The 17,952-nt window shown below is 39.8% G+C and overlaps 1 protein-coding gene and 1 long non-coding RNA gene across 6 annotated transcripts in view; one reads left to right on the top strand and one right to left on the bottom strand.

The window, feature by feature from the left end:
• CEP162 (centrosomal protein 162) overlaps positions 1–7,488 on the bottom strand; it is a 44,398-nt gene extending 36,910 nt beyond the window's left edge. The window contains exons 1-4 of one of the 5 annotated variants that reach the window (XM_053974743.1): positions 7,224–7,488; positions 6,518–6,694; positions 5,580–5,683; positions 882–1,020 (exon numbers count right to left, since the gene is read on the bottom strand). In XM_053974743.1, coding sequence (XP_053830718.1) covers positions 882–1,020; positions 5,580–5,639 — 199 coding nt within the window. In that variant the 5' untranslated portion in view covers positions 5,640–5,683; positions 6,518–6,694; positions 7,224–7,488. Of the gene's footprint in view, positions 1–881; positions 1,021–5,579; positions 5,684–6,517; positions 6,695–7,041; positions 7,200–7,223 lie in introns of those variants that run through there. The other 4 variants (XM_053974746.1, XM_053974744.1, XM_053974745.1 and 1 more) reach the window with 4 other exon arrangements.
• A 314-nt stretch (positions 7,489–7,802) lies between these two features.
• On the top strand, positions 7,803–10,814 carry LOC128805809 (uncharacterized). Its single transcript, XR_008436581.1, has 3 exons — positions 7,803–8,472; positions 9,985–10,177; positions 10,303–10,814. It is a non-coding gene; the product is annotated as an uncharacterized LOC128805809 (long non-coding RNA).
• Positions 10,815–17,952: the final 7,138 nt, after the last annotated feature.

The following is a 17,952-nucleotide window of genomic DNA, read 5'->3' as shown; positions in this document are numbered from 1 at the left end:
GACAACACTGACAGCTAGTCTTAAAATCTGAGACTACCAGCAGTATTTTAACTCTGTCAGATGAAAAAAACCTGACTTTTGTAACTTTCTGTTAAGATCCACTTGCAATTAATATGAATCATGAAAATTAAGAAACCGCCAATTCGTACAAGAAGAGGCAAACATCCAGTGGAAACTCACTACTACAGGTTTTACTACCCAACAAGAAGACAATGTAGAAATTAAAAAAAAATAGAGGTGGAAAGCTTGCAAACAATTATATATTTTCTTCCAGAACTATGTGACCGTGTCAATACTGAACCAGCAATTATGTCATCACAGCCCATTTCGCCTTGAGCCACAGTTCTTGGCAAGGGAAATGCTGAGAACACTGAAGACATACATCTTGGATTCAGCTGGTGTTGAAAAGTTTTTCTTTCTTTGTGCTTTTCCAACCTACTATAAATGTTGCAGTTAGCATACGTTTATACAAACTAGTCTTTTTCCACTACAGTTTTGAAAACAGAAAGCTATAAAAAGTCAGTATAAAGAACAGATTGGCTACAAAACACAGATACTAATATTTCTGTGAGTTCATCAGTTATATTTTCTAACTATTTTACTATTTATAATGTGCTTATTTTTTACAAGTTTTATTAATTCAAAAGCTACAGAAAAAACCCAGCAGATAGCTTGCATACAGCTTGACTATTAAATATTCAATTTAATATTAAATTAAAAAATACAATTCTATTTGACTTTTATGCTTTACAAACTTGCACTGTAACATTCTAAAACACTTCAGTGGCATCAGCTTAATCTCAAACCCGGCCTAACATGCAGTATGAGAAAGAACTAGCCTGACCCCCTGTGGCCAAAATATTGCAAAACTTTAAATTTACCACCATCATCCGAGTCTTCCTCAGATAACCACCAGGGCACGGAATCCTTTTTCTTCTTTTCTTTTTTCCTGGGCTGTCCCAGTTTCTCAAGAATGCTGGACTTTTTCTTTGAATTTCCAAGTGAATCATCTGAAAGAGACTGAATCAATTGCATACAAGATTAAAGAGAGCTTTTAAATTTTTACATTGCTTCAGCCACTCAGTTCTAGACTTCTGAGTCCAGATGCCTCTCATTACTCCCCACTGTTTGCCTTTTTTGTATATACATGACAAAATTGATTAAGAAACAATAACTATATTCATATGGCACGATACTGTATATTTTAATAATCCCACTGCCAGAATTTGGATATGTTAAAAGTTGACTGCTTCAGAGAATGTATGTTCAAATGAACAGCATTATCAGCTCTTTTTCAATTGGTTAAGACATATAAGAACCAAAACTCTGACTATATTCTTGACAATAATGAAGTACAGCAAAAAGAATTTTATCGTGTCCTTGCTTTGTACGTGAACATTATTATTAATATTCTAAAAATAAATGTGCACTAGCAACATTCTAGTTACCAGCAAATCAGATTTCAGAAATTAATTTTATACTTTGTATTCATGGAATATAATAGAAATGACAGAACCATTCCTACCCAACTGTGTATTACACTTTCATATGTGTTAGTCATCCATGCTGATTTTGACTGATGGCTTAAATCAATGGATAAAAAAATCTGAGTATGGACACCATATGAATTTAAGTTACTGATAAGTACCAGGAAGGAAAAGACAACTAACCTCTGCTCTTTTCCTTTAATAAAGTTCTTTGTGGCCTACAGCAGGTTTAGAGCCAGAATTAGCTATCCACACACCGAACAAGGAAATATTCATTAAACTACTGCACTGCAACCTTACGTTCTACATATTCTTTGTGTAGCAAACTGGGGTTAAGGGGAATCAAATACTTTTTATTTAAATTTTTAGCTACAACTGTTAAAACCAATTGTCCTAAAGTATCTTAGAGAATATGGTGCACATGTTTTTCTTACCATAAATGGTAAGAAACAAAGAATTCACATATGAAATGCATCACATGGGAAAATTTCAAAAGCTTCACTTTTGTAATAGTCACAAATAAGAAAATCTGATAGTATAAACCCAATATTAGAGGCAACAGGATTGTGGATACTTAAATGTAAAACACAAGGGTATGTTTTATTAAAGCAAGCCTCTGCAATTCACTGCCTCCCATTACATTAAAAACACTGCCATAAAAGCCTACTTTTACTATATTACTAAAACTTCAACTTCTCTGGGCTTAACAAGAACATTCAAAAATCAAATGCCAATTACATAAAACTATAAGAAAAAATAATTGTAATAAAATATTCTTATTAGTATCTCTGATCAAGAACATCTTCAGAGCTTTCAGTTTCACTAGAGAAAACTAAATGTCTGTCATACATTTCAGAAAGAAAGAAGTGCTCTGAGTCTTGCACATTATGAAACTGCTAGACAACAGGATGTATTGCAATTTCTCTAAGTTGGCTCTGTGACATAGAACAAAACAGCTTCAGATTTCTAATAAATATCCCATTAATACCAATTTCCTGACACTAGTCCCAACACAAGTACTAATGCCATTGTCCCCAAAGGTCAGACTGCCTCCTGCTAGTTGGAAGCACTGACAGGTGCTTGATGCAGGCAAGATCTGTTATCACCTGCTGTTTATTTTGCAACCAACAGCATCTTCTGCTCTGCAAGCAGAACTTCAGTGAATGCTCACACTCCTTAGTGGATTGTAACTAAAGAACCTGCAACTCCCACAGGCTGTGCTCAAATTCTGGAATCTTTCCATGTCCAGCCATCTTGTGTCAACTGCAGACAGTAAAACTGCAGCAGCTGGGAGAGAAATGCTGACACAAAAAACTGGCACATTTTTCCCAACATGTCAGTTGTCTCAACAGCAAAACCTCCAGATTTTTTTTCCTTCCTTTGAAAAAAGGTAAATCAATCCAATCAATCAATCAATCATCAATCAACTTTTTTTGACTCGTAATGACTTCTTAGCACCACTAAGTGGCACCAGTTTCTTCCTTCCTCTCCTCCACAAGACAGCCTCTCAGCCTTTCAGGAACACAGACACACAGAAAGTGTCAGTTGTTCAATCTCAACATAAATAAAAGCCTAAAGAGGTTAGGTTAAGAACCAGAACAACTACATGGCACATCATCAGCTTACCACCTCCTTTGCATGTGAAGGAACTTAAAACTTGATCTAAACCACTCAGACTTCCATGACCAGTTGTCCTAATTAATTCATGAAGCCAGGATTTTTCAATTAAATAAGTCTACTCCAAAATATGCTTTTATTACACAATAATATGTTAATCTATTTGATCTTTAATAAAAACCTAAAATGTTTCTCTAACATGGCTTAATGTGTGGTGTTTGTCTTCCAGATACTATTCTACAGACATTTTAATAAGGATGGTATAGACTTTCCTTTTGAAAGTCTTCCTTCTCAAGTGTCCATGAATATCAAGTAGAACAAAGGTCCACCTAAAATACTAGAAGCAGACAACAGCTTTTTCACAACATTGCTTTGAGTCATCAAAAAAAAGGGCAATTAATTCAATTAACTGAAGCACTGTGCCTTAGAAAGACTTCCTCACATTGTATGTCCCAAGAGAATGGCACAGCAAGCACTGAAAACCTGGAGCTAAACCAGTATGACAGATGATGCTTAATGGAAATCCAATTGACAATAGGAGGAAGCACACCAAAACAAGATACTGATGGTGAGGAGTGGATGGACCACAGGAACACAAACAGTGCAGGAGGAAGGATTAGGGCAAGAACTATGGGTGACAACAGGCTGTCTTGGAAAGGGGTTGGGAATAAGCATAACCAGGCAGAGGGAATCATTAAAGGATTTATCTTACATGCAGTCATTGTTACTACACATTTGTGTTTCCTTCTGTATAATGATAATAGTCTACAAAATCCACTGATAACTTTTAAAGTTCAGTGTATATGCCAAAAGACTTAGTTTAATCCTCATATTAGACCTGCACCATCCAGCTGTATATACAGTCTTTTAACTTCATATGTTTTAATCACAAACATACATACACAGCCTCATCCCAAACACAGATTCATTAAGAGTTATTTAAAATGGAAAAATCCTGCTCCATTTCCTTTGAGAGATTTGCTTAAATAACATTAAGTCTTCCCCAAGCTACTGAGAAACAGATTTTACTAATCCCCACTCACTGCGACACTCTCAACACAAATATCACCTACAGAGAGATTTCAAGAAATGGAGCACATCAGTTTCTCATCTTTCTAATATTAAAAGGTCAAACACTTTTTATAAAAAACAAGAGCAAAGAGAAGGACATAGCAGAAGATGCCTGTGTAAAAAAAACAGAGAGTAGATAACGTCATTGTCATTTGGGTCTGTATCTAGCTGGCAAAAAGCACAATGCATATTTTAATAACTGAATTAGTTTGGAAATAGTTTGGGATTGAAACTATTTAAAAAATTAAGACATTAATTGTTAAAATTACATTCTCTGGGACATTCCAAATGCCACTTAGAATAATTCAATAGTTATTTGGATTTTTTTTTAACGAGCATTCTCAATATGAGCAATAGCTGAGGAGGAAGAAGAGCATGTCAAATGAGGAATAAAATACTAGAAGCAATCACATGCAGAGTTTTGACAGATGTGCATAACAAATAAAAGAATAAAACTCCTTTATCTTCCCCAGAGCAACTCCCTTAGTAACTACAGTAAGTAAAGAATTTTGAAGGAAATGCAAAGACTAGTTTTATAATTTTACTAACATTAATAATTTCAGAGAGTTCAAGAGCACTAACTTAGTTACATCATTACTTTTCACAAGTCATTAAATTTTAACACAGCCTCTACTTCAAAAAAAAATGCAAGCATATATATAAGAGAGACTCAACTTATATACAGAATTAAAATCTAGTAAAGGCCTTACGTAGCAGTATTTATGTCTTAGGGTTACCACACTGTGTTCTTACAGACCAGAGGACAAGTTCTGAAATTACAGGTCTATTTGCATTGTAAAAAACACATCTAGTCAGGGCATTTAGCTCACGTCTGATTTTTCTTAGCTTAAGTCACAACCCACAGACTTGCATGATTTTGCCAGTACTCAAAACCATGAAGCACCATGAGGAATTAAAGGAATCTAATTCAAATTTTCTAATCATTACAACATGCTTCATTTTATACAAAAAATTTTAAATATAATTCAGTGAGAGTAAGCACTGCACAGAAAAATACAGAAATTTTTAAAATGTAGGTTGTGTTTATATACAGGCAGATTTTTTTACCTCATTTTCAATTATACATCAATTTGAAGCTTCTGGTACTAAGTAGCACCAACAGTAAGACTGAAACAAAAATCAAGAACCAAGGGCTCTTTCTGAAGATACAACCAGGCAATGACCAAATATTTATTTAATTACAAAACTCTTCTCTTGATTTCAATACATCAAAATAGTATGAATTTAGCTTAGCAATTAAGACCTTGCAAAGACCAATAGATAAGACAGCTATGTTAATTATGTGATAAAAGCACAGCTGAATCTTACATTTCATATTCTTCCACACTCAGTTTTCCCCATTTTTAATAGAGAATAGGGATGTGACCTTGCTCTCAAACCTACCTCTTTCAGAAACTCTTCAAACTGCTCGTCTAATTCTTCCTTTGAAAATCGATGAGCCATAATTTGCAGCTGGATTTTACCTTCCAAACAACTGAGTCTAAAAACTAAAATTTAAATTGAAGTTAATTAAATGCATTCTGAAATTGATGTAACCTAATGATTTGCTTGAATAGATCTATAAGCAAAAAAAACTCAATCCAAAACTTGAGAGATGACAAACACCATTCTCCCATCCCTTACCAAACTATTCACTGAGACAATCAGTGCAAATGTACCTATACCACCCAAATTCCTTACAAGCAAAATACTCATTTCCGAAACACCAGCTTCAGCATTTAAACTTAGAGGGATAAATAAAATATAATTCACTTCAGCATCTTTACATCTTTCTTCAAAAACCAGCTCTCTTAGCAACACAATTAAACATTCTGTTAATAATCAAACGAGAATCTACTGCAGTAATATTTCCATTTGAAGGGTTTTTAATTCCTTTCTATGTTTCTTCTCCAACACTGGGGACATCTGGCACTGTTAGCTTTGTTTCATCATCTCTGCTGTGCTTTGGATTTAGTAAACAAGAAATAAATACATGTAAAGCTTTTTAAGGTTAGGGAATGGCATTTGGTTTGAACTGCCCTGATGCTGAAAGCCAATGACACTTGCCCCCCTCTCCTTCCCCTAAGTCTGCATCAGCTCCTCAGGTATAAAATATGCCCAACAACCAAAAGGCTGCAAAGCTTTTGTGTATCACACTGCTCAACACATATGGCTGCCTTCAAAACTGCATATGTACGGCAGCATTAAACTGCACTAGCATCTTCCCGCCTGAGAAGTGTGATGTAAACATAAAAGGGCTAAACGTTTGCAAAAGTGCTTTTACCATTAAATAAAACTTCTCCCGGCATGGAGCCCACTCAGTACACAGGACTGTTACCTACCTAGTAAATTGATTTTGACAGGCGAGTTGTGACAACTGTTTCCTGCTTTCACTCCTTATCCATCCATAGACCACCCGACACTTTGGCTTTGGCAGTTAAAAAGAAGAAGTTATATAGCAGACTGCCCAGGCGTTGCATTCAGCACGATGTCCTTATGCAAGCATTTGGACAATATCTCTGAAAACATGGTAAGGAGATTAAGAACGTTACCTCTCAGGGCACACGTAATCCACTATCCTTTTATACTTTCACATCAAAGAACACTTGATGTTACACGCAGGATGCTTTAGCAATTTACTAACGGTGCCAGCTACTTCAGCAAGTGGGGAATATTTAATTCTAGCTTTGCCAGAAAAACAAAGTGATTCTCCTGACATTATCTTTACTTCTTCCTACCTTAAAATGACGGCTTTCTTCTGCCTACCCTATAATTACATCTTTTATAAAAACGAACAATATGTAACCTAAAGGACAACAAACATGTTTACAGTTTCGGTAACAGAAGATCATAGGCAAACATTAACCTTAGCAAATATACTTTTCAGCCATATCTTCAGACCGACAAATGACTGCGCGCACAAAGCAAAGGCGGCACTTACTGGGATTATCTACTACAACACAGCGCAAAGAGCGGAAGTTTTGAGGAAGTACGGCTAAACCACGGGGATGGAGGAAAGCTCAAACAGCCTAACACATTTCACGTAACCTTTTAATCACCCCAGCCGTGACCTCATCCTCTTCCTCCTCCTCCGGCTTTCCGTGGAGCACACGCGCGGCTGGCGCACGGCAGCGCGGCAGCTCGGGGACGGGCGGGCGGGCAGGGCTCGGCTCCAAGGCCCGACGGGCGGCCCGGGGGGCAGCGGGAGAGAGGGAAGAGGCCGCGGCTCGGAGCCCAGCGCTGCCCGGGCGCGTACCTGCACCGCGCCGGGCCCCGCTCGCCGGCGGCGCGGTTGCCCGGGAAACCCTCCCGGCCACCGTCCCGCCCGCCGGCAGGGACCGCGCCACGTGATTCCGCCGAATCCACCAGCTTCCCTCTGCTCCGCCCGCCCCGCCGCGGGACGCACGGCACGGGGGTGGATGCGAGGGGATGGGCCGGGGTGCCACGCTCGCCGCGGGACACGCGCGGGGACGGGGACGAGCACCGGGAGGAGGACGAGCCCGGGCGCCATTGACGGGCGGAAGGGGCCGGCGTGCGGAGCGGCGCCCCCTGGCGGGTGGGGGTGGTGGGGGGTCCCCGGGCATTGAGGGCGGACGGGGCCGAGGGAGTTTCCGTGGCCGAGGGAATTTCCGTGGCCGAGGGAGTTTCCGTGGCCGAGCGTGCGGGAGCCGGCCTGGCTCGCACGCTCCACCCGAGCGGGCACCGAGCGCCCTTAGCAGCCGCAACACCCCGCAGTCACACGGTGGGAGCAGGTTTCCTTCCGCCTCCAGAAGTCGTGCAACTGTTCTTCAGGAAAAGCAGCAAGGAAAGGGTTAAAAGTGTGTATAATTCCCTAATGCAAGGGTCAAACTGAAAGCATCCCTTCTCGCTTTTTCACAGAAATCCCTTTCTAAAGTTTTCCTAAATGTCTCAGCCTTAGATGTCGGCCGTTGTGCTTTTAATACATTTTAGCACATCTCTGGAAATGTTTAAAACACGCAGGGAAATTAATGACCCCTGTTTCCCTGACCACTGCCTCTCAAATAACCACAGAACAATTGCAGTCTGTGCTTGCATGTGCTCTCCAGCGAGGGTCTGTCAGTTGTGTTTGTTGTGAGAGTCACGTTGCTTCAGGAATTTTTATGCCAGCATTTAGTAAATGGCAAAATAAAACAAGTTCACTTAAGAATACAAATGGACATTGTTCACACACACACACACACACACACACACGTTTTGATTCTCTGTTCAGCAGACTTGGAACGAAAAGATTTTGAAAGGAAGTTTTCTTCGACGAGTGTTTGGATACTCATTGCAAGTGAGAAACCAGTTAAAGTCCTATTACTGCCTCTCATTTCCTGTTAGCTTGAGAGATAAAGACAGCGCTTCCAATATGGCCTTTATGTTTCCCAGATTTTTTAATGCTAGTATGAATTATAGTTTAAATTCAAAGACGCAAAGAAATATGGGCTCTGTATTTTCCACACAAGTCAATAAGAATTACTTTGTTAAAGGTGTTGCAGCACTTCTTTCAATCTATTGTCTGCAGATGGAGTATTATGTTTCCATTTGCAAAGTATTTTTTTCATCTTTATGTGCAACTTCTGCTGCTGTCTGTGGGAAATGTGGGAGCTGATCAAGGACAGAGTGCCCACATAAACTAATATACTAGAACAATTTGTTACACACGACAGCCCACTGATGGTGAAAACATCAATTTCCAACATTTACTCTTCTCTTGTTGCATGAAAAAGCATGGAGTGAGGCATGAGAATTTAAAAAGAAATATGGAAATTAATTAAAAGAATGTCAGTCATGCTTCATGCCTTGATCCTGCTCAGATTTAAGCCAATGCAAATTTTGCTATTAACTTCAAAGTGATAGCTGTGACATCATTCATTGATCATGAGAGTTACTTCATATATATGATCGAATAATCACATCAAGGGCTCAGTCCTTCAAGCTGCTAAAAACTGTTGCACATTAAAGCTTTTCTGTTTGCCGAATTATGTTCAAAGAGCCTTGTACAAAGTATAGAAAAATGTGCAGAGGGATCAATGCTGTTGGAAACCTCAGTGCCCATATGGGAAAGAAAAAAACCTAAACCACTCTTGATGACTGTGGTGGAGAGGAGGCATTGCCTGGTGTTGAAATGTCATCCAGTGCATTCAAATAATATGCACAATAGCCACTTAAAAGATTTTCATTTCCTTCTAATGCCAACCAGTTGGAACAATTTTCTCAAGCGCTCTTAACAGCAGATCTTAAAAAATGGGAGAGCAGGGCTAGTCATGAATTTCAGCCAGGAACATTTGGGCAATTTGGGCAGCAGTGCTAATAAAGCAGAATGATGGATGCAAAGGCTAAAATAGATCCTGCTGGACAGGGCCCCAGATTATAAGGTAAATTTCAGGCTCTGCTGACATGGGTGGGAAGCCTTTGTTGGTTTCTATGAAACCAGATTTTCCTGCTGTAGTCATTGGCTTCTCATTTAAATATGTGACATGTGCACAAATAGTGCATATGTTTTTCTTGCTAAACAGTAAAAATATGAGGCTTCATGGATTATTATAGTAATTTCCAAAGATTAATGGCAAAGTTAAAAGGTATAAAATATCCACACTTTTATTCTATTGTCTAATTTCAGTTTTGTAGCATCCATAAAAGTCAGTGGGGAAAAAGATACCAAATAAAAACCAAAACCTTTGCCGCATTCACTTTGCCTGAAGCATTGCATCAGATAGTATTTCAGTTCTGAGCCTGCAAATATGTGAAATACGAGATTATGATAATAAATATTTCACCATATTTTTGGTTATGTTTTTTTAAGGGTTAACAGTTTCCTACTGACTCAAAAGGAAACAAACAGCGGTGGACTAAGAAATTAAAATTGCATTCTCTATGTATGCTGACCGTGATGAGACTTCCTTAAGTGACGATGCGATAAAAGCCCTTTCCAGTATGCACATCAGAAAAAAGAAAAACCTCCCATAACTAGAAATTGCACAGAAAACAAACCAAAGGTGCGTAACTGTATTCCATATGAGAGAAAAGGGTAGTCAAATTAGGATTAGTTATAAAATAGTTAACATAACTATAATTGTAGTTTAAAAGCATTTTAAATGCTTTCACTTTTGGTTCGCTGCAGGTCTCATTTTGTTCCGTCACTGATAACAAGTCCTCAGATCCCAAGGGCTGGAATTTTGGTTGATTCAGTTACAGTAGCCCAAACTCAGCGTCTCACGGTATGGGTTTTTCCCATCGTGAATTTTCTCCACGGGCTGAGAACTAAATTCTGTGTCATGTTTCACATTTTTCCAGAGACTCACACCGGTCACAAATCTTATTTCTTCTTGCATCCTTTGAAGGGAGCCGCAAAGTTTGGAGTTTGGAAGCTGGGCTGTTGCTGGCCGTTTCCCGTTTTCTGGAAGTTAGCATACACGCACTGTTTCTCGTGCTTTTTGAAAATGGATCCTCCCTCTGGCTTATTTGTGTAAATGTTTAATTGCCTTAATGTTGTGCCCTGTACGGCCAAGTTTTAAGTTTCTGTGGAAGAGTGCAAAGTTGCTGTAATTACTGGCTGCAGGAATAAATCCTTCACCATCAGAGAGGAAACTCTCCTATCGCCAGCAACTGTAAGCAATTAAAAATTCTTTCAAGAGGGTGATTGTTTGCAGTCAATAATTAAAGGTGCTTATCACTCTCTCAGATTAAAGTGCATTTTTCAACATTTAACACTGCTTTTTCTTTCATTTCCTGATTCTCTATGAATTTGTTGGAAAACGTTGCTCCACTGTGTAATCCAGCTAGTGGAGCAAGATCCCTTCTGTTGCTTTTGAGAAATCCTGGGAAAATTATTATGCAAAGGTAGATACAAACATGGCTGGTTTGACTAACTGTAGCACTTTCGATTTACTCTAATGAAGCTGCCTTGTGCCTACTGTAGGTCCTTCTTTGCCAGAGAAAATTCTCAGTTCTTGGAATCAGGCAACATGCTTACAATTCCTACTCTGTGGGACTGGAGAAAAAACTTGGGTCACTTCCACCTGAGATCATTTGAACTGTAAACCCTCATCTGCCTTAAATATTCCCCTTTGCATATAGAAAGTTTTGTACTAAGTTTTTCTCTTTGTGTGAAAACGTACTGCATGTATTCTGTTCAGAAAAAGTTAAGGTAAATATTTTTATAAAAATTTCTTGGTGGCTTAGGAAAGATCAAACTCAGAAAATTCTGCAGAGAAAAATTAAGCATTCTGACTTATTAAAATTTTTCAGATCTGTAACATCTTTCGTTGATCCTGACAACATATCTGCTTAGCACTGGCGGGAATGTTAGCTTTGCATTTCAGATTTTCACTTGGTTATTTTTAGTTCTTCTGAAGCCTGGGAAATAAGAAATATAACTGCTTTGAACAGTCTGAAAGAGCCAACTCTAGCAGGGCCTCTGAATCTGATTAGATAAAACAACAAAGAGGTTCTGTTAGGGCAGAGGCAGGAAGAACTAAGGTGGGTGGCAATATCTGTCATAACTCAGGGGAAATGTAGCCTCAAAGCACTCAAAAGTGGGTGAAAAAAATAACATAAGCAATAGACAACTTTCCCACATCTTAGGTCATTCTCCAAATGCAGTTTGAAGAACTTTCTCTGCGCTCCACTCTTTTTTTTGTATTTTTAAAGTACAATAAACAGCACATGCATGTGTGTTTATATTAAAAAGCTGATTTAGGGGAACATCGTTTCGCTTCAGATAAGTATCTGAAAAATTACAGTGTGGCAAGTGCAATTAGATGTCTTGTACAGCAGTGGTATAAGATCTTAAGGGACAAATTTGCAATTTTCAGTGTTTTCCTAGGTAGCTTAGGGATGGACACAGGAGATTTTTTTCCCCTAAAATACAGCTAGTCATAACACCACATTTTATCCTACTGTGCAGAAAAAGAATCAAACTGATGTGTTTAATGCAAATTGGAGGTATTCAGTTTTTTGGGGGGCTTGATTTAAAAATTATCTGTTATTGGAGGGGTGGAAACCTGAAACACCCACTCAGCCAAGGATTGTGCTTCATTCATTGTGGGATGCTTATGTTGGGTTGGAAGAGATCAAAAGAGAGATTTGTACATTTCCTTAGGAAAATCAGTTGAAATGTTTTCGAAGTTGCTGTGCATCCACGATGTTGAGCTTTGTCTGTGTCAAAGGCTGGGATTGTTACCTGTTTGAAGCCCACTGCTAAGTGTGCCCCAAACTAGTCCTGCAGCTGAGGAATGTTCTGCTTGTTCCTCATATTAGAGGCATATGAGAAAAGTCCCTCCAAACTGCTCTTTCCCCGTGTAACTCTGGCATTCCTCTGGTAACTCTAGGTCTGTCTCCCATGACAGACATGGTGTGGAACAGGAGATGCATACAGGTGTGATAACCAATGCTAATCCAACACCAGTTTGCACTGTTCCAGAAGCTTAGCCCCCCCCCCGTGCCAGACTGAGGGGACTGACTTAGTTCATGTGTGAACTAAGGGGTTTGTAAGTGGTATTTTTCATCAGGCTAAAGGTAGTTACAGTGTACATTTGGGCAGGAGAGCTGGAGTGTGAAATTTATCTCTGTTACCTTTCTCCTCGAGGTTTTTCTCATTGTAATTTCATCAGAAAATAATCTGCTCCACAGTTTTAAATTTTCCTTAAGATCTTTCTGTGAGGTTCAGTCTTACATTCCTGCACAGGGAATTGAGCATCAGATCTTAAAAGCGTGAGGGGGAAAAAATCAGATTCTTGCCAGGAGTTGTTGCCTATACAAATTATGTTCCACCAGCTGATCTGTGGACTGTTCAGGTGAATGTATAGGAAGACTTTTTCCCGTGATGAATGGAAAAAAGATAGATAAGTGGACATGGATACCCTTTTTTGTCTTTGGCCAGTGAAGGACAAACCTCCTCCCAACCGGCTTCACGTGTAATAACAAAAACCATGGGATGTGTTAACCAGTACTGAATGGGGGGACAGGGTGACTATTACAAGTCTGTTCTCTGTGAGAAGCAAGTTTACATGTTTTGTCAATTTAATGTAGCTGTCTCACTCGTCATCTTCTCACTCGTGGAGACAGAGGGCTCAGTCCCGTGCTGTTTGTACAGATGCTGTTGGTACAGAGGTGGGGGAGGAGGAAGTCAGGGAAATCTGAGGTCTCCTTCTCTGCGGCCACATCCCCGGCTCTGCTCAGGGACATTTCAGGTATATGCAGGTCCCTCACCTTGAGCCCATTTCTAGCACAACACCTTTGTTGCCTTGTGCTGGTATAAGGAGGTTTCATTCTGCACCAGGACAAGCAATCTTTCTGGAGTCAGCATGTGACTCCTGCTTTTTGGTTTAATTTTTCCTTACCTGGAAAAAAAGATAATCTGAACTGATATTCTGTGTATGTGAAATGAGAGCCAGCCAGATAGGGACTATGGAATAGAAAACCTCACTACTCTGGAATTCAAATCTGGGCAGACAGATTTATTTATTTCTTTTTTCTCTATAAACAGTGCTTTAGGGATATGACCTGTCATTACTTAGAGATTTCCAGCAGTGGAACCTTTGGTGTCTGTCTACCACCCACCTAGTACCAAAAATGCCAAGAGATCGGCTTGTCACAGGACTAAAATAGTCCTTAACACTTAGCCTCAAAGGACTATGACACCTGTTCTCCTGTATCTTCTCTTTCTCTCCATACCTACCTTACTAATCACCTATTAGCTCCTAAGGTACCAGAAATAAACACCAGCAGTCCCAAGGTTCAGTGTGTATTAAGACCTGTGTATATTAAGACCTGTGAAAACAGCCTTTTGCAAGCATTTGTCTGGAAAATAATACCTAGCTTAAGGATTTAAAACCTACGGAGGTTTCTTTGTTATTTCAGGCTTCTGGGAATGGTCATTTTCTTAATGTGATAAGAAACTGGGAAATGTTTTCAAAGAAAAGACACTTAGATATGTGGCCTGCCTGGATTAGTAAGGCTGGAAGCTGCTGTTCCACAAATCCCTTAATTACAACAAACCTTCCCTGGCAAGCTACTATATATATTTAATTGAATATTAAGCTATAATTTTTACATGTATACTAAAGGTATTTAGGTGTCACAATTGTCTCTCAGTGTAATAATACTTGAAGTGATTTAATTTCAAGTTGGATAAGCTTGGACTTTTTGTTAATTTCCTCCACTCTGAGGGATAAAATAGCATGGTGTGAAAGCCTTTTAAGATTCAACAATATTGTTCAAGCATAGCATCTGCAACTAATAACTGTGTAACTTTGAATGAAAAAAAAAGTCTAATTATCATGGAAAAGAGAAGATGGTTGACTCATCTTCTGCAGTTTGGATTACATGTGTGGGTTTGTGTTTTGGATGGAGCACTCCAGAATAGCAACACTCCATCAAAAACACAGTCGTGCACCTGTAATCCAAATGGCTGAATAAGGCAAAACACATGTCATCTGAACACTGTGAATCAAATTAAAAAAAAAAAAAAGAAAAGAAAAGAAAAGAAAGGAAAGCTGGAAGAGAAATAAAGACAAGTACCATAACATTGGTGTGTCTGAAAAGTTGTTTCTTTAAAGCTCTCTGAGTGATTTATTTATCACTAAACCTCTGTTCGCAAGCCATGTTTGATTTTGCTCGATGCTGATATAGACACTGAAACTGGATATTATGGAAAGGGCTGCCAGCAACTGTTTGATCCTGATAAATTACAATAACAGGCACAATTTACAATGAGAAGCTATTGCTGCTTCTGGCTCTAATGTGTGATGAGGTTTAAAACATGGTGGGCCAAAATTCCCTTACCTGGTGGCCCCCTCAGACCATTTACAGAAGAGCGTTTAAGAGAGCCACTGAGCAGAAGAAAATTACATTCACAGCAAGGGCCAGGTCCATTTTTATATCAAAGGTGAGCATGTGTATGTATGTTTATTCGCCTGCATTTGGAGTGAAAGATGTGGGGAAAAGAAGTAGAAGAAGCCTGTACAATCCACATGTTTGGAAACTTGTGTGTTAACTGAGCAGCCCATTCCCTGGATCCTTCTACATGTGTGCATACCCCCCAACACCCCCCACACCACCACCCCTCACCACCCCCCGTTATGCCTGCAATGCATATGTGTTGTGAATATTGAAGTATATGCTCTGGAAAGTTAATTGATGACTGGCTTCTTATTTGATCTTCACAGTGTCGAGTTCAAAATGTAATGAACGATAAAACCCACCCAATAGCTGGGCTTGGAAAGAGGTGCAAATTCAGAAAAGTGATATGAATTAGAATCCCCTGCATATTTTCTTTGCAGTAGCATTCCCAGACACCTGCCCCTCATTTCAGAAACTTATACAAGCCACAGTCCACCCCCAGGAAAGTAAAGAAGGATTTCTTGATATATTTCATTGCCTAGAAACTTTTGATAATCTCATCATGTGCTGTTTTTCCGCTTTAGGAGACTTTGAGTCTAATCAGATTAACATACACATTCTTAGTGATGTGCCAAAAGTTAATTGCCATGGGGGCTAATGAAGAATGGAGTGAAAGGGATGCTGCAGGGAAAAGAGGAACAAGAAAAAGATATCGACTCCACGTACATGAAACTATTCATCCTCTGATCAGCTTACATTGCTGGTGCCTCCTGTAGTGAAGTGCAAGGGTAGAAGAGACAATTTCTTACACATTTGATAGTGAAATGTTGAACAAGGCTTCAGAAAATCTCCAGGAGCAGCGGTGATGTTCAGTGTCTCTGACGGATTGTTTACTCGACTTCTGAAGGACTGTAAAGCACCTCACCTAACACTGGATTCCTGTCTCTGGGAAGTGTTCACCTAACCAAGACTGTATCATATCTCTTGCCTGACCTCATCTTCTGTTAAGTTGCCTCATCCAGCTGCTGTTAGATTCTCATGGGATGTGTCCAGAGATGATCAGGAGAGGTTTTTCTGTATTTGCAGCATGCTTCTCCCTTACTCCAACATATATAAACACTTGCACATGAGCAGCAGAAGCTGTCCCCAGTTCCATATTCACAAACCTACTTTGTCTGTGTCCTCTGCCTTTGACAAGTAAGCTTTTCCATTGCTTTATTTTCCCCCTCGTTTTCAATTTAAAAACCCTATATATATTCCACTAACCATTCCTCTTTTCCTTTGAAGAAATGTATGTATACACATGCCTCCCACCCCTTGTCCCTGCCGCTGCTTCCCCAGCCTTTATATAGGGTCGATATTTCCAGTGTCATCTGCTGGAGAGGCAGGCAGAGTTGCTGCATGTCTTTAAAGAGTGAGTGTGTGTCCATGAACATACACATGTGCACACACATTCTCTCATGTATTGGGGCACCTCTGTCTCGAGGAGTGAGGGGTTCCCTGGATCACAGAGAATGAAGCAGAAGAGGTGAACATGGGCTTGTGTCTCTATAATGTGGACAGTTTAGCAAAGGCATAGTATGAAATACAGAGCTGGAATGCAAAGGGGACAGGCATTGAGGACAAAAGGCATACACATTCTCCTGATTCTACACATAGACAAATGTTTAATGTCAGTACCTAAGGACTCTGTGTGAAGGTGCAAACTACCTAGGGAAAGAAGCTAAGAGTAATTTCTAAAGAGGTCGCCATTTCCATGCTGCTGGAAATTTTCTGCCAAGGATTAGGTTGGATGATTCCAGGCCAGGTTCCAAGATTACATGCCTACCAAGGGCACATACATTAGAAATTGAAATTAGATTTAACAAGCTGATCACAGGAGAAAAAAATGTTTAAGTCAAAATATTTTGGAAAAGAGATCAGCCCGAAATTAGATTAATGGTTGCAAAAAGTGGCCTGAATATTCAAAATGAGGGCGGTCTATGGGAAATGCCTTAAATGAGTATTTTCTTTTCTGAGCAGGCTGTTCAAATTGCTGAAAATGAGCAGAATTTAAGGGATTGGTTTTCTCCGTTGATCCCATAGTGAAAGAAGAAGCATGACTGTCATTTCCCTTCACTTTTGGGCAGTGTGAGTTATGTATCTACAGCTGGATGGGTTCCCAGAATAAATAGGTCTGACCTTCTGTCCATTGGAAATACTGTGATACTGGGACAGGTAACTTGTGTGACCATGACTTGCCCCCTAGGAAGGCAGCCATAAAGATGTTGCTTTCCCTAGTAACTGGTTCTGGTCAGTAATAATGATTACTTCTTTTGATAAAAACCTATCTAATTCAGCACTGAAGTGTGTTTGACTTGAGCCTTCCAACTTGTGAGACCCCTTCTGTTAGATTAAAGAGCTCAGAAGTGCATTCTATTTCTTTTCTGTGGCAGTACTAATATATTGAAACCAAACCACTTCTTCTTGACCAGCTGCGAGTTGAAGTCAGCAGACTTGCTGTGGGGGGCTTCTGCTTTCATTTTAAACCAGCTTATATGATAATAGAGCAGCAGGATATGCGAGTCACTGGAGTCTACCTTTCCACCTGCTTGTGCAGGCTCCGAGCAGCAAATGCAAGCGATGAGAAAGTTAACGACCAGCGACAAGGGAGCCGGCCACCCGCAGTCCCCGCGTCTGCCAGCTCTGCCTCAGCTGAGCCGCTGCTGCCGCAGGGCGTGTAGGTTTCAAGAGAGAGATTTCCACGTGTCCCTCCTGCCTTCTGTAGGCAGCAAACTACCTTGCATAGGTCCGATTTCATCATGAGCCATGTTTACTGAGTTGTCAGAGATAAGGCTGTCTCTAGAGGCAAACGTTAGGACTGGGAACAGAAATGCCAGCAGTAAGCACATATGGCAATGTTTGTACTCTTAAGTTTGAAAGAACTGGA

The sequence above is a fragment of the Vidua macroura genome, chromosome 3 (genome assembly GCF_024509145.1).
Source record: "Vidua macroura isolate BioBank_ID:100142 chromosome 3, ASM2450914v1, whole genome shotgun sequence".
Lineage (NCBI taxonomy): Eukaryota > Metazoa > Chordata > Aves > Passeriformes > Viduidae > Vidua > Vidua macroura.
Note: the sequence above shows the minus strand (reverse complement) of the source record. Positions and strands in the feature narration are given on the sequence as shown.